This window comes from Leuresthes tenuis, unplaced genomic scaffold (genome assembly GCF_036924035.1).
Source record: "Leuresthes tenuis unplaced genomic scaffold, fLeuTen1.0.hap1 SCAF_20, whole genome shotgun sequence".
Lineage (NCBI taxonomy): Eukaryota > Metazoa > Chordata > Actinopteri > Atheriniformes > Atherinopsidae > Leuresthes > Leuresthes tenuis.
This window is the reverse complement of record NW_027325374.1, coordinates 2976716-2992649: the sequence shown is the minus strand read 5'-3', so window position 1 is coordinate 2992649 and position 15934 is coordinate 2976716. Positions and strand designations below refer to the sequence as shown.

The 15934-nt window shown below is 43.4% G+C and overlaps 1 protein-coding gene across 6 annotated transcripts in view; it reads right to left on the bottom strand.

Moving 5' to 3' along the window:
* baiap2b (BAR/IMD domain containing adaptor protein 2b) overlaps nt 1-15934 on the bottom strand; it is a 59835-nt gene that overhangs the window by 24601 nt on the left and 19300 nt on the right. For 5 of the 6 annotated variants that reach the window (XM_072373544.1, XM_072373545.1, XM_072373548.1 and 2 more), the window contains exons 3-5: nt 15357-15443; nt 1416-1477; nt 624-695 (exon numbers count right to left, since the gene is read on the bottom strand). In XM_072373544.1, coding sequence (XP_072229645.1) covers nt 624-695; nt 1416-1477; nt 15357-15443 — 221 coding nt within the window. The remainder of the gene's footprint in view (nt 1-623; nt 696-1415; nt 1478-15356; nt 15444-15934) is intronic. The other variant, XM_072373546.1, reaches the window with a different exon arrangement.

The following is a 15934-nucleotide window of genomic DNA, read 5'->3' as shown; positions in this document are numbered from 1 at the left end:
CGGCTCCGTGATATCAAGCATTAAGCCGTGGTGTCCATTTCTCACAAGGTTAGCATCAGAGAGGCCGATCTCACAGTCAAAACAGTTCAAATCTCCATCAATACACCTCTCCACTGTCGTTTCAGTTTGTATGCGACAGGTCAAACAGAAATACATCATTACGAGGATCTTCTTTACAGCAATTTATTGTCATTTAATGGGAAATGTGAGGCTATGTGAGTCATGCAGGGTTAGAAACCCAAAGTGTGATGTAATCTGTGTGTTTGCAGAATGAAAAGTTTGCTTTTCCTCCTTTAATAAGTGTTAATAAGTCACATGACCATCCTCTAGTTACACCTGGTCAACTCTCTGGGGTTTACTTCACACATCAAGCATGGATTACACAAAACTCTGCATCTATGACCGTCGCTCAGTGCAAAAGCCTGCAGACAGCAGCGATTATGTGTGTGCAGATGGTGTGAAGCTCCGAAGTAATGAAGTAAAACTCCATCATAAAGTCTTCTCTTTTAAACCTAACCGAGGGTTTAGGTCCCCAAACCCAGCCAGAAAATCATTTTATCCAAGTCTACACAAACCGGCTGAAGAAAGAGTGAATTTAGGTGAGAGCATGAAGTAATTCTCACGTTCAGGTAGCGTGCATCCAGCTCCACCTTCTTCTCCAGTTCTGTGAGCAGCTCGTTGTGGAAAGACTTCAGCTGCAAGACAAACAAAAAAGCCTCAAACGATGCACCCCCACAACAAAGCAAACCTCAGGCAGCTGCATGCACAACCACAGCAGTGATTCTAACGCCTGCTCTGCTGCGGCGGTCAAAGCGTGACTGACGGCCATGTGTTTGTGCCCAGAGAAGGATGTCTGGCATGTAAAGTACTGCTGGGAAAGAACAGAGTCCAACCAGCGGTGAAACTGTTCTTTGGATAGAGATTACAGTCTGCATTTACTTCTGTTCCATCCACATATTGCAGATACTTGTTAGATACCTGTTTAGAAATGCAGACGAGTGATTCTGGAACAACAATGTTGCTGCTCAATATATACGGACCTCGTTGCTAAGTGATATATTGTACTGTTGACATCCCATTGTCCAAAAGAATGAGGATATTTAAAAATAGCTTTGAACCTGATTTACATAAAGACTGAAGGTCTGCAGCTACTTTTTTCCTCCGAATGTTGCCACAAGTGGCCATGATTTCAGACTAATGGCTGTAATTTACAGATAAAAGAATCAGTTCAAAAGTCACAAAATGGAGGAAAACCAGAAGCTGCTCCAGCACAGGAAAGAAAGGTCTTCCTAAGTATTAAATCCTAAAATATATCATGTGATGAAGGGACTACAAAGCAACAGGACCACAATCTGTTTGGCTCCTTGGCGGCTTAAGAGGTGCCGATTTTAGCAACAGCACCACCACATGCTCACCATCTCCTCAAGCTGGATCTGAATCTGTCTGTGCACTTCAGCCATCTGAAAGAGCACATCCCCTGCAGAGAGAAGACAAAGAACACAGGCGATAAACAAAGAGAGGGAGGGGGCAGCAAACAGTGTGATATTAAATCTTTCCAAAGTCTGAGAGCTACACAAAGCGTGCAAAAGAAACGACCATGCAGCCACACAGAAGACATGAGAGCGGAGCGAGGTGGAGGACGAGATGCGAGTGGAGCAGACGCAACTCAAAACGGAAATAAAAAGGAGAATGCCACAGAGACACCATGAAGGAGAAATTAAAGAGTCGATCGAGAAACCCACTGAATGCGGTTAATACTGAAACCAAACTGCTGTAAATCATGAGAAGTTCCACCAAGAGCTTCAAATACTGCTGCTAATAAACAGACAGGAGCACAGCTGAGTCATCAGTTTCATCTATGCATCAAGACATGTGTTGTACTACAACATAACAGGGGGGGGGGGGACACACCGAAAAGCAGAACCAAGAGAAACCCAAAGCTAAAAGAAAATAAAGGGAAAAAACTAAATATGATTCATGCAGCCAGGGAGGTGCGTGTTGTTTAAAGATACCTACATGCTGCCTCTTCTGAATATGCAATGCATTGTAAAAGAAAAGAAGGAATAAAAAAAGAAAAGAAACAAAAAGATCTAGTTTGAGCAAAGAACAGAAGTATAGAGACCTGAAGAGACAGATCGAACTGCCCCGAGAAAAATGAGACAGAAAAAACACAGACGAGCAGTTAAGCAAACGCTCTAATTTCTACACACAACCATGAACCGAGTCCAAGCCCATACTGGATTTTTCAAATGTGATGACGGACAACACATCTGCTGTGAAAAAAAAAAAAAGCCCTGATCCACCCCCCATTTCTGCCAATTTCCCTCCAAGCAGCCAGACTTTCCCGTCATATTTCAAAGTGGTCCTGATCAATAGTTCTCCAGCTTTCTGAAGGAGCTTTTCTTTGAAAGTTTTCTAGTTTTCAGTCCAGTTCTTGAACCTGACCATTTCCAGAGGATTTGTTGGTTTGTTAAGTCACCTAAACTCTGACTTATGAATCTTTAGGCACTTTGTTACCAGCAGCCTGTCACAAAGACACATCATTTGTTCCCATTTCTTTAGTTGCATCTATGAAAAACAGCAAAGAAAACACAGTTTGACAGACAGAAAATAGGATTTCTGCAGCAACAAGGTGATTCCCAAAGAGCTATTAGCTGAAAACTTGGCATATCTCAGCATGGTGTGCAGTGTGTCCTTAAAACATTTGAGGAAACTGGACAAGTGGAGGACAAAAGAAGAAGTGTCAGGCCTAAAAAACTATCTACAGCAGATGAACAGGATCTGAAAGTGATGTCCTTAAGAAAGAGGAAAAAATCCAGCTGTGACCTGACAGGACCTGAGAGATGCATCTGGACCTTCAGCTGATCCATCTACTGTTGGCCCAAGCCTCATCAGAAATGGTCTCCATGGAAGGGTGGCTGTCAAGAAGCCGTTCTTAAGGAAGGGAAACAGGGAGAAAAGGCTGAGCTGTGCCAAATGACACAAGAAGTGGACTGAAAATCAGTGGCAACAGGTCTTATGGAGGGATGAATCCTCCCCAGAGCCCGGACCTCAACATTATTGAAGCAGTGTGGGATCATCTGACAGAGAACGGAACAAAAGGCAGCCCACATCCAAAGAAGAGCTTTGGGATGTCCTTCAAGAAGCCTGGAGAACTATTCCTGAAGACTCCTTAAAGAAATGACAGAAAGCTTGTCTCAGAGGGTTCAGGCTGTGTTGGAGAATAAAGGAGCTCAGACCAGATATTCACTTTCAAGCTGCTCAGAACTGATAAAAAAAAAAAAAAAAAAAAAACTGTTTTCAATCTTATGTTTGACCATGTCCACATTAATCCTAAAACTCCAGGAAAACAAGAGACATGTAAAAAGAAATGTGGGGTGGATCGATACATTTCAACTGAACATCCCACTCTGCAGTAGATGCTGTTCAGGGTTTTATTACAGACTGAACTTTGACCATTTTATGAGGAATGTCCCTCGCTTTGGGAGTAAATATGAGATATCAGAGCATTTATAGGATGTTTTGAGTCACCATCTGATGCATTAGATTTCACATCAGTCTCAAAAATCCAGTATCAGTGGAGCTCCACAACTTCAGCAATAAGACTGTGATCAAATATTAATATTTTACACCTTATCTTACATTACTACAACTTATAACTAACAGAAAATCATTTAAAGTACCGTTTAATTAAAGAAAAAAGGGTCAGTTGTGAATATTAAGCACATCTTATACAACATACTGTGTCATCGATATTGGACAGTTTCTGTTGTGAGATATCAGGACATAACATTTACAGAAGACACATAATGAACAAACTGGCAGATTACATTTCTGAAAATGCCATCAGTGACAGATTGTGCAGCTGCAGCAGCCGAGCACCCAATTTATTCTAAACGAGTCCACTAATATATGTTAACGGCACTCATCTGCCTCCTGCATAATGTATGCTGACAGCACATAAAGCCTTTCCTTCACGGCAGCGAGGTGTGTGGACCTGTGGACCGTCAGAGGGGACACAGTGGGCTGCCTGGGCAGGATTACAGGCTTAATGAAGTGCTGTGGTCATGCAGATGAGACTCAGTTGAGAGAGAAGAGGTTTAAGAAGGGTCAGAGTGGGGAGTGGGAGCAGAGGGGGACAGTAAGGGAAGGTACATCTACTTAAGTACCAGACTTAACTCTGGATCATTCCATCTGTCATTCTTTCGGATCATATTCGGAGACATTCCCTGCTAATAGTTCGGAGTTGGGAGATTTCAGCTTGATCCTGGCAGACTTCCACAGAAACACAGATGTCACAGATACACATGTTGGGGACATGGCTGTAAAATGTTTGACCCATGCATGCAGGACACAAAACACAGCAGTTTGTTCCATCCCACTCTCTCCACCCTAAGAAACTAATCCCTCCACGTACTGAGACTGTGGAAGTGTTCAAGTGCTGCAGGACGGAGCATCAGAGGCAGCGAGGCAGATAAATGCACGTGTTCGCCCAAACTCTCCTTTGATTCTTGGAGGGCACCCAACACACACTCCCGTCCCATCCATTAACAAACAGCCAGCAGCCATCGACAAGCTGCAGCAGCCAGGCTGAACTCAAGCACCTCGATCACACACACCATTACGCTAATGTTGACTCCGACCAGAGGGGGAAGGCAACACGGCATCTTCTAAACACATCTGCTGGGCCATGTGCAGCAGCCTCAAACACAATCTTCACCAATAAAACAAAGTGTTCTGGTCATCATCAGTGTAATAAGAAAAGAGACAAAGCCAAGTCGCTGGCATAAAACCTGCTGTACTGGGAAAGACTCAATCTTGAGCCCAAATATAAGCTTTTGGTACCTAAACCAAACAAAACAGCAAGTTGGACTCAATTCCAGGTCTCCATGACGAATGCAACGTAACTTATTTCTCTACCAACTCTTCAGGCAGAGCTTTTGCTTGTTGTCAACTCGAATATTGCTGCTACTTCGCAGCAAAGGACACTTGTGAATATCTCCGAGGCTCCTGAGGATTTTGCTGTGATTTGTGGAGCTCGTTGGGCAATTTTTGGCCTCAGAGGATTAGAGCCTGAGAGCTGAAACCCAGCAGGAAACACCAGGGAGTTTCTCATCAACAGGGCAGTACCTGAAGAGAAAAACAAAAGAACCAGAAGCTGCAGCAGCTACTCGAGTCTGCAGGGAGGAACTCTGCAGTCCCACAGCAACAAAGGTTCAAACTTCGTACAGTGACCACCTTCTGACTCGCTTCCCTTCCTAAATACAGCGAAGCGGCTCGTAACGTGGCGACCTTCGATGGTTCGCTCCATCTGTAACACCGTCCATGTTTAACATGTAGACATTCAACACTTAATTTAGCCCCAGACGTCTTTTACACCCAACTTACGGCTACTTTTACACCTAAAGGAGGAGTCCATCTCACTTTAGCTGCCACCAGCGTCTGGTTTTTATTAGATTTCACTTTATTACTGACAGCACGATAGAAAACCACAGCAGCTATGTTTTTAAAAGGTTTTTTTTGCTTATTTGACACTCAAATAAAAGGGTTAAAGTTACTGTAAAAACAAACTGTACAATAACAGTTTTAGCATCATCTTCCTTTAATTTCACCAACAGCTCTGCATGACACCTTCCCAGAAGTCTCCCAGCGTTTCTCCCTCCTCTGAACTCGTGAATAGTTGAGGACTAAAGGTATATGTTTGGGTTTAGGATTGTTAGTGTCACCATTTATTCCTCATCTCACCATGAATTGTGACACTCGAGGCTCGGAGGCTCGCCCCTCTCAGTCTTCAGTGATCCCTGAAGGTCTCGCTTCTTGTCGTCGTCCTCTGGCAGCTCACAGTTCAGCTCCAGAGCAGCACAGAGCTCCACCGTCTCTTCACTTCACACTTCAGTTGAGCAGATGGTGAATCAGCGGTCACCCTGCCACCAGCTGCCGCAGCCAATAAAATAAGCTGCTTCGTCTTTTATGCTTCTAAGGGTTGAGCTGCGTGATAACAACTCATCTTTTATAGTTTTGGCCATCATTTTCCATGGGATCTCGTTGCATATGCATGATGTTTTTCCTTTTAATACGTCTGGCTAATCTGCACAGTCGTTCCCAAAGAACAAAACTATTACTGGTGCAAACGAAGGCCAGAGATTAGCTGTAATAAAGGCAACTTATCCTTTAAAATCAAACTGCTGAGAGAGAACCCGTTGTGAAGAGCCAAAAGGTCTCACTGTGCTCTTCTGTAGAAGGTCATTCTGACTTTGCCCTGCAGGTTTTATTACCTGGAATCTCCCCAAATTTCAGGATGTTCTTGTTTTGTTGCACTCATCTAATCCAAAATCTCTCTACTTTGGGTTGCGAAATATGGGACTTCTACCCTTCAGAAGTAAGCTGCTTACTGTTAATCAGAGCAGATCGCAACATCTGAGGCTTAAAGGGGAGTAAAGCACATTGTTGTCAGCACCCAGAGAGCCCAACCCAAAGAACACGCACTTACAAACATCCACTTTTTCCTCCTTTTTGTGGCTATTCCATCTCATGCTGGTGTTTGTAAGTGAAGACACAGATTTGGATTTCCATCGCATGAATGTGCAAACGCCAGTTGAGCTAAAAAATGTTTCCCTAAAACTCACAATATCCATTCTTAAGTCTTAGGCTTCAAACACACATCCGGAGAAACTGAGCACCAAACAACAGATTCCAGCATGCAGCTCACAGCAGGATCCCATCTGAGGTATAACCGTGCTGTATCAATGCTGACAAAGTGGGGGAAACCAATCAAACAGTGCATTTACAGGGGGAGCAGGTCTAACTGCAGGGGGAAACAAGCCCATCATTCTCTGGGGCTCGCCCAAGGACAGCGCTAACATCTGGGTTTATTACCCCTTCCACTTGCCATGCAGCTCCTGGGCTCAGAGAGCCAGAGTGGGAGCTATCGAGCCACGGTTAATGGCTGTATGAGGGAAGGTGTTTTATGCAGTCTGCATCCCTGCAGGGAGTATATAATAAAAGCCTGAAAGCAAACAAGCAGCTCTAATACCCAGAAGCAGCAGTGGAGGGAGTACAAGGTGCTGCGGGGAGATTTGTCCTCCTCAAAGCCACATGACTCAGTTATTGTTGCACTCTTCTGGGTCTTTCATTTTGTTAAACACTGGCTGCATTTGTGTGTTTGCAAACACACCCAAAGACGAGCAGAATTTTTACCCAAAATGAGTCATTAGAAGTGACATTTAAAGCACATTCTTAACTACAAAGTTGTTGCTGCAGCTGCAGTTTATCAGAGAGACAAACACAGTCCAATAATCCTGCTGTCATGTCTGGCCTCTACGTGATCTCTTTATGTCTTCAATAAAAAAATGAATTCATCTTTAAGGAGGAATCAATAGGAGTGACTGTGAACACCTCACATGGAAGTTGATGGAGTGACAAATGAAGACTGATTACCCGACTCAGGACGCGAGCCGGAGAGCAGATAAAAAAAAAAAAAAAAACTTTAAAGCTTTTCAACTTCGGACTCGTGATCAATACAATTCCTGGCACCCAACTCATCATGTCAGGCCACTAATTGGGCAGCACAGTGTGAAAATGGGCGAGTAAAGATTTTCTTAGAGCGTTTTCTTTAAATGATCCATCACCTCCTGCGTCTCTGTGGAGTTGGCACAGAGGAGGACTCCATTTTAAAAACCAGGCTGCAATTTGGATTTCTGGCTCGTTTTAAAAGACGTGACAGACAAGAGAAGCGTGGGGGGGGGGGTTTCACTGAGGCTTCACACTATAGCTTGGCGACAATAATTTAATGATGAGCTGACAAGGCCCACGACGTGCAGCTTTGAAAATCTGTTGACCTTCAGACAACCTTGGAAACGCCACGAATGTTATTCATGTTAATTCTGCAGAGCTCCAAACGGCGCCTGTATACGTCTCCTTATTATAAGGATCATTAAGTCACCATTTGGCTGTAAAACAATGCGACACCTCAAGGACATTTTTTAGTTCAACATATTATTGAAGCTACATTAGCAGCCCATTACGGTTATTTACCCAATCACACATCTAAAAAACCTCTGATCTCTTCCTCACTGGGCTGCCACTCATCCATGGGACACCCGTGGATGACAAGACGGCGCTGATGGATGCAGGCGTTGGCAGCGGTGTGGTGGCATGCAGTGATGAATGGCAGGTGGGGGTGATCAGAGTGCTGGTGCTCAGGCCTGAGCGCTTTGTCAGCAGCCAGGGTTTGATTTGTGCAGACCGTCTGAAGGCTGCTAATGAGCCGGGAACATGTCGCTCTCGCTCTCCACTTCCTCTTTCTCCCGTGTTCTCTCTTCATTATGTGCCTCATTTCTTCCTCTGTTCCTCCGAGTCCCCCGGCACCACCTGAGGTGACTCGAGGAGAAGGACTTTCTAATAGGGCACACACAGTAAAAGAAAAGCTAAATTGGTAGTATGGAGCTGCTCTAATGACGTGCAGACAGACGAGGGACAGTTCTGTCCCCCATCACATATCGGTCACTTGGGTTTTACTGATTAAATAGTAAGTTGACCCAAAACAGGAATTAGAATACATGACAGATGCAAAAAAAAGGAAAAAAGTCCAAAACTCTGTCCTTCATACCTAAATGCTGTTTTGATGACACAAATGTGCCATATGAGCAGAGAAATGCACATTATCAACCCCCCAGGTTACCTCATTAGCTGTTAGGCAAAACAAAATGCTAAACCACCACCTGTGAAGGCACCATTCTTTACTGCCTCTGTGGCAGAGTAAGAGGTGTAAAGTTCTCCACAGAAGCATAAATCCATTGTATTACAACAGAAAATCTCCTCTCTTTGTAACTCAGTTCACACAGAACTTTGTAACCTTGAGAATGAGGTTTACTCAAGTCGGAGAAAGTTCAATAAATCCGACTTCAAGGCCTCTCCTCCCTCTCTGCTGTGCTTCAGCTCTACTTCTGAGGATGTTGTGAACATTCAGAGTCAAACTAAACCCATTTCTGATCCCAGGACATCAAATACTTCCATTTTATCAAACCCCTGTCGTTTGAGGTGAGCACACAAGAGCATCTACACGAGGCCCTGGTGCCAGGAAGCACCAAACACTGCCACATCAATGCAGAGTGAGGTTGGGAAAGCAGATTTCACCGTTCTCCCCGTGTTCGAGGTTTCTCCATCACAACTACGAGGTTAGAATCAGGCGACACCATTTCCTGGTTAGGTTTAGACATTTAAATAAAAAAAATTAAAAAAAAACAGCTGAATTTTGACCTTTGAATTGATTTGTAACGCTAAAGAATATTAACAAAAAGGCAAAACATGCCACTATTGGAGTGCAAACCGAGGCGAATGGACACGGCCGAAGGAGCCAGAGGAACCTGATTTTTATAGACCGTCTCATCACTGTTAAGAGTGACAGTTTCAGGAAATGTGACTAAAAGTCATCTTTCAAGTTACTTCATTTTTTTTTAGTCTGAGCTAAAGTTACATCCCTTCGCACAGACTTGTCATCAACTGATGATTCAAAAGGCTGCAATCAATCTTTTTAAAAGTAGGATAACGTGCGTGGGAGTGGAAGAACTTCGTAAGATGGGGAGATGACAAGGCTGCATAGGGGAAAAGGAAAAGAAACACTTTGAAAGAGTGCTCTCACTGCAGTTTCCTTTCTGCGCAGAAAGAACACGTGCTGAATTTAGATTGGGTTAGAAGCTCAAGGGAAATTCAGTCTGTGCTGGCTCAGAAAGATAAGGGTCATGTGGAGGTCACCGGCTTCTCCCGTGAACCCGAGCAAATGACATGTCAAGTAAGGCACCGTTGGAGGGACAACAGCGGCGGGAAGAATTTCCCCGAGAGATGCTCAGATATTTAATAAAGTGTCATTTCATGTTTTCAAGTCCCAATTCGTGAGACTTTATTATGACTTTCATTTCCTGTTTTGTTTAGCTTTGCTTCAGGAGCAAGCGCTCATATTTCTGCTGTGTCCATCCAACTGTGCAGCATGCTGTGATGAAACCTTCCCTTTCAAACGGAGGGCAATCATTTCAGAGATAAAAAAGAGAAAGCTATACAGTACGATCCCTGCGATAAATACCACAGTGAAGGGAGTTTTGACTTCCATCCACCAGGGTCTGGCTCTCCCCCACTGAGATCTCATCAAATCTATATCTGAGCCGTCCATCCTTTGACAGCACTTCTAACAAATTGGAGTAATATGCCTTAAAGACCAAAACACTCCTTTAAATTGGGATGCGTTGAATTAATTAACCAAAGGGAAATCATTTTTGAGAGTCTAATTCGGCCATCTGAATTAACATTAAATTGTTTTAATGAGATCAATGTTATGCAACCGTGCGCTCAAGCCAACAGCAATACGATAAGAAGAAGGAACAGAATGGGAGCAGGAAATGTGGAAATGCACATTAATCTGCTTGGGATCAGCACCATCAAGGCAAAAACATAAATACTGGAAAGAAACTGTTCACACTAAACAATACAGTGTGCTACTTAAATTTAGTTATGTTACAGTGTTCTCAGTAACCAGCAAACGTAAAAGAAGGTTGAATTTCATATGGATGTCCCTCGTTTGCTGGTAAGATCTTACATTATAAGTTATACATACTGTAGTTTCAGTAAAGACACTGTAAAAACTAAATATAATACTAATAGAATTGGTTTCCCTACCTTCCACTGCCTTTAATTTCAGAGCAATAATTAGTTTACTAAACTTTCAGATCGACTGAAGCAGCTTTAAATGACGAAGGAAATGTAGGAACGTGGCTATGCAGAATGTTCAAATGGCTACCAAGTTAATAATCAATCTTCTCCTGAAGTGGTTAATGTGCAGCATGTCCAGCTGAGAGATCATGAGACTGAACTGGCACCTGCTCACAGCTAATATCACATAACTTTATAAACAACAGGTAATGGTGACTGGCTAACTCAGCTAGCTAACGTTAGCTAGCTATGCTAGCTAGTTAGTAAAGTAGAGTCAGTTATATGAGAAAACCAAAAGAAAAACTAGATTTACACATTTTACTTTATAAATCTGTATTGTACATTCATCCCAGTTCTTTAAACTTTGAGTTTAGTTTTTTATGTATTTTACCAAAATAAAATTTAAAAAAAAGACAAATGTGCCATTTTTAGGGACAAAGGTCATCTTCATGATCTAGATAAATTTTTTTCCTTAAAAATATTTAAAAAATAAAATAAACTTTAGGAATAATTTAATATGCTGCATCTTGTGATCTGGTGGTGAAAAAGAAAACAGAAAGAATGGACACTCATTTATTTTGGCTTATTAAGATGGTACTTTTCTTATGGTCTTTTCTTTTCTTATCCAAAATTCTTACTCTGTGTTGTTAGTGCACAGCTCACTTTTATTGCTGCCTATCTGGGCCAAGACATACTTAGAAAACCTCAGGAAGGCTTTCTTGGTGAGATAAAAGCATTTGCTGAATTTAATAATAAAAAAATAAATCTTTCATTGCAGTCCATCTATCCAGACGATATCTAAACTTCTTAAGTCGTATAAATTAAAAAGAGCAGTGTCAGGTCCACAGGGCAGAAGATAAAAGAGAAAGGAAAAAAGATGTAGGTTTGGATCAAGAATCTGATTTTAAAGTAAGTACAACCACATAATAAGCCAAAGACAAAGAAACGCTTCGCTGAGCAGCTGTTCTTTCAGGTTTGTTCCAGAGTGAGTTCCACCTCTGCTCAAAACTGCATTCGAACGGTGGAGCCCTTATTTGGTCAGACAGGGGAACCGGAACTGCAGGGGCTTCGTGTTTTTTCCTCAAAACTATGCCCAAATATAGTATACGGAAGACAGACGTGTCATTTTTCAGCCGTAGTGACATCACCGACAAACCATTTTTGGTCTGAGGATGGAGCATCGTATTCCGACTCTCCTCCTCCACCGGAGCGGCTCCAGTCAAGGCGTTTCATTGAATCTATTTTTAGAAACGTGTGCAGAGTCGGCGTGTTCTCCCAGGGCTGCCTGAGCTCCCACATCAACGTGGGGGCGTTTGCAGACAGAGAGCAGTAGTGAAAGAGGAGCGGATGAGTGGGACGACACTCCACTCTGCAGCCATGCCGAATCCCGTCTACGTGTGCAGGCAGCTGCTCAAACTCTGACAGCATCAAGTCATTTAAGAACGACCGGCTGAAACACAGCCAGGCATCACTTCCTCCTCCTGTGCCGGCTTCTCGTGGCAAAGCAATGACCAACTCGGCTCTCCAAAAATGAGTGTCCCCTTAAGGAGATGTGACTGTTTATTTTGAGCCATAAGAGTTGATAAATTATTTCTATTTTTTCCCCAAATTACTCAGTTTGAGAACTGCCTGCTCCGGCATGTGAGCCCAGTAATTAACTGTGTGGACTACGCTTATTACTATGTGCCAATAACCCATCTGACTGCATCATCCTGTCGTTCAAAAGGTGGCGAACAAAGAGAGAAAAGATTTTTAAAAAAAGCAGAAAACCGCTTTCAGGAGAGGACACTCGCTGTTATCCACAAACTCCTCAATGAAAGAGCACAAAGACTGTAGATTGATCGATGTGGATGGAAACCTTCAGCTCAGCTGCATGAACAGAAGACCTTGGATGGAAACCTTCAGCTCAGCTGCATGAACAGAAGACCTTGGATGGAAACCTTCAGCTCAGCTGCATGAACAGAAGACCTTGGATGGAAACCTTCAGCTCAGCTGCATGAACAGAAGACCTTGGATGGAAACCTTCAGCTCAGCTGCATGAACAGAAGACCTTGGATGGAAACCTTCAGCTCAGCTGCATGAACAGAAGACCTTGGATGGAAACCTTCAGCTCAGCTGCATGAACAGAAGACCTTGGATGGAAACCTTCAGCTCAGCTGCATGAACAGAAGACCTTGGATTTCCAATTTATGGATGCTGAGCCCATAATTGGTCTTTATGAAGTAAACTTACAAGCTTTGAGAAGACTTAAGTGGTTTAATTTAGTTTCTATAAAGGAGTTCTTTTTAATGCTGGTGACGGCTTCTCATTTTCATTAGTATGATTATTCATTAAAGTGTAAAGGCCCTTACAGAACCCCTCATTTCTTTTTAAATCCAGATAAAAGTTTCACTCTAACATCCTACATAACTCTGCTGCTTACTGCAAGAAAAACAGAACTGACCTGCAGCTCCTGCCGAGCAAAAATTCAACTCAAGTTAACATCATTCAGTCTACAAACTGTGTTTAACATGAATTCAACTGCTGTTTGAGAACAGAACTGATCAGTACCGTTTGTGCTTCTGCTTCCCACGCGATGCTTCTCAAACCTAACCCCCCCCTCCCTCCCGTCACACGCAGCTCTGCATCCTCTGCCATCAGCTGCTCGCCACAATGCTAAGACTCATTTAATTGTTTTCAGGCCGAGGTGGCAGAACCTCTCAGAGTTCATTCAGATTAAAGTTATTTCAGCACAGCACCCCAAGACACGTTCCCTCTCAGCAAAACCCAATTAAAGTAACAATTATAAGAAGGCCGATTTTACAAATCTGCCTTCAGTCCTCATCAATTATAAAGTGTGAGGCAAAGCCCTGGAGGGGTGATTATCCCCGACGAACACATCCTGGTCAAATAAACTCAGCTCAGACTCGCACACAAATGCAGAGTCCTTGTTATCTGCCCATTAACAGGCTTGAAATATTTTTCACATTATCCCAGAACAATGCACTCGGTGTTTCCTGTGGCCTCTTCTATGGAGAAACTAAAAGAAACCACCAGCACAGCCTCTCATTACTCAGAAAAGGTTAAGGGGGGCTGCTTTATAAAGAGATTACTTCACTGACCTAATGAGGAGGAAAAAGACAGGAATCATCTTTAATCAACCCGCCCACCTGACAGGCCATCAGATACGGTTTCAGCCTTCATCGTGATTCCTGACATGCAAACGCTGAGCTTTAGTAGAGATGTGAAAAGAGTGCCTCCGTTTACACGACATGCTAAACATCTACAGACTGCCATTACAACCGAAAGTGAGACCTAAAACCCTCCAAAAGCAAGTCATTTTCATTTCGCCTGGTAATTTACAGAAGACATAAAGCTCTGCAGCAGGGAGGGAATATGCTAAAACATCCACAAAGCTGCAAATATCATGAGGGCAGCACCCCCCCCAGTTCAGCCTACACAGTTCACAGCTGCTCTGAGCACTGCTGATACACGAGGACATCAGTCCACTCTGCTCAGCCTAGTCTGTCATTTAACCGGAGGCGGAGGGAGGATCTGCTGAGCTGAAAGGCTGCTGAGTCATGCTCCGGCTGCCAGAAGAAGAAATAAATAAAAATGTAAAAAGATGGAACAGGCAACCCCCGATACAAATGGTGACAAAAAGTACAGATGCACAGTCATGCAGGACAGGAGACAGGAAAATAAAGAAAACAAGCTGGTGGAAATGGAGATGGACGATGAGGCATTTCAACCTAAAGCTTATGCAGGTTGGGTTTTTTTAAAGTTTAAAGAAAAATGTTGTGTTGATGCTGTGCAACTCATGAGCATCAAGTCAACCCTGAGAAATGTTTTGGACAAATGGTTCCACAAAGGCAGACTAACCTGGTCTTTTCTGAATTAGGTTAACATTTAAAAGGAGGCTCTTTCCCGGTGAATTATAGTGTTGAACAGAGGATAAGAACTGAGCTCCAACAGTTATTTACTCAAAATAACACCGAGGAAAAAATAAATGGAGAAGGGCGAGGAAGCACCAGAAAAGGTCTCCACCATGAATAATGGAAGCAGCTTTTACATCCTCACAGATATTTAACCCTCCGCTCTCAGCCCGCCGTCCGGCAGCGCCTCAGGGTGACGGAACAAAGAAGTGATCCAGGACTACGGCTGGCTCTCCTCAGTCCTGCCGTGTGAAAGGGACACCAACCACGACACAACACCCTGCCTTCACTCATCCTGCTGCTTCTTGCCTCAGCTCTGATCAGTGCCACGTGTCCCTAAAGGTACGTCTATAATGAGCAGAACCAGAACTGATCCAACCAAAACCAAACAACGCGCCGTGTGAGAGCAGGGAGAGCTGGAGGGACTGTTCCTCACATCTGGGAGATGAAAAAATAAATAAAAATGAGGTAAAAGATGGATTAAACTAACTGACAATGACTTCCACTCAAACATAAATGGGGGGTCATAATGTATCAGTTAAAGTAAAAAGTGGATTTTATAGGATTCATCATCTCTGTAAACACTAAAGAAGTGGAGGAAGGTTTTTTGGACGTGTATGTTCAGTTCGAGGTTGGTCATCAGCTGCTTCTGCTCATCACTACGAGCCATCCCATCCACCATCTGCTTGTTTAACCCCCCTCCAACCCACCAGGGGTACAACTGCCACTACAAGGACTCACCAAGATCCTTAGAGCCTTGGCTTTCGCTGGCCATCTCGCCCATCCGCACCAGAGCGTCGAAGTAGCCCTTTGCAGCAAATGTGACACCTGGAAACATGGAAGCATTGGGCATCAGATCAAGGCTGCCGAGGTGAAATTAGGTCTTCTTCAGCTCAGCAACTATCCCCTTCCCAAGAGAGGCAAGGTTGGGCATGGGAAATAAAGAGCGACAGGCGGGAATGGTGACCAGGCAGGAAAAGAAAGAAGCTCTATGGAGGCAGCTGCAGGAAGCAGAAAGCTGCAGAGATTTATCTCAAGGACTACATGTCTATATCCCATCTCCTGAACAAACAGCTTCAGGGGCACTCTTAAGGGATTAGCTAACCCAAAATGGTATTTGGTTGTTTTGAGAGGCTTCTGTAGCCAAAAATCAATGGAACAGCATCATGAGATGCTTTAATTGTGGATTTAAAGAGGGTTTCCACAGCCCTTATAAACCTGGTTTATATATTACAAACCAATGTCCAAAAATATTCAGGTAGCAAAGCACTAATATTAATCCCCAATTACTCCTACTGATCAGCTGCTGCAGTAAAGGG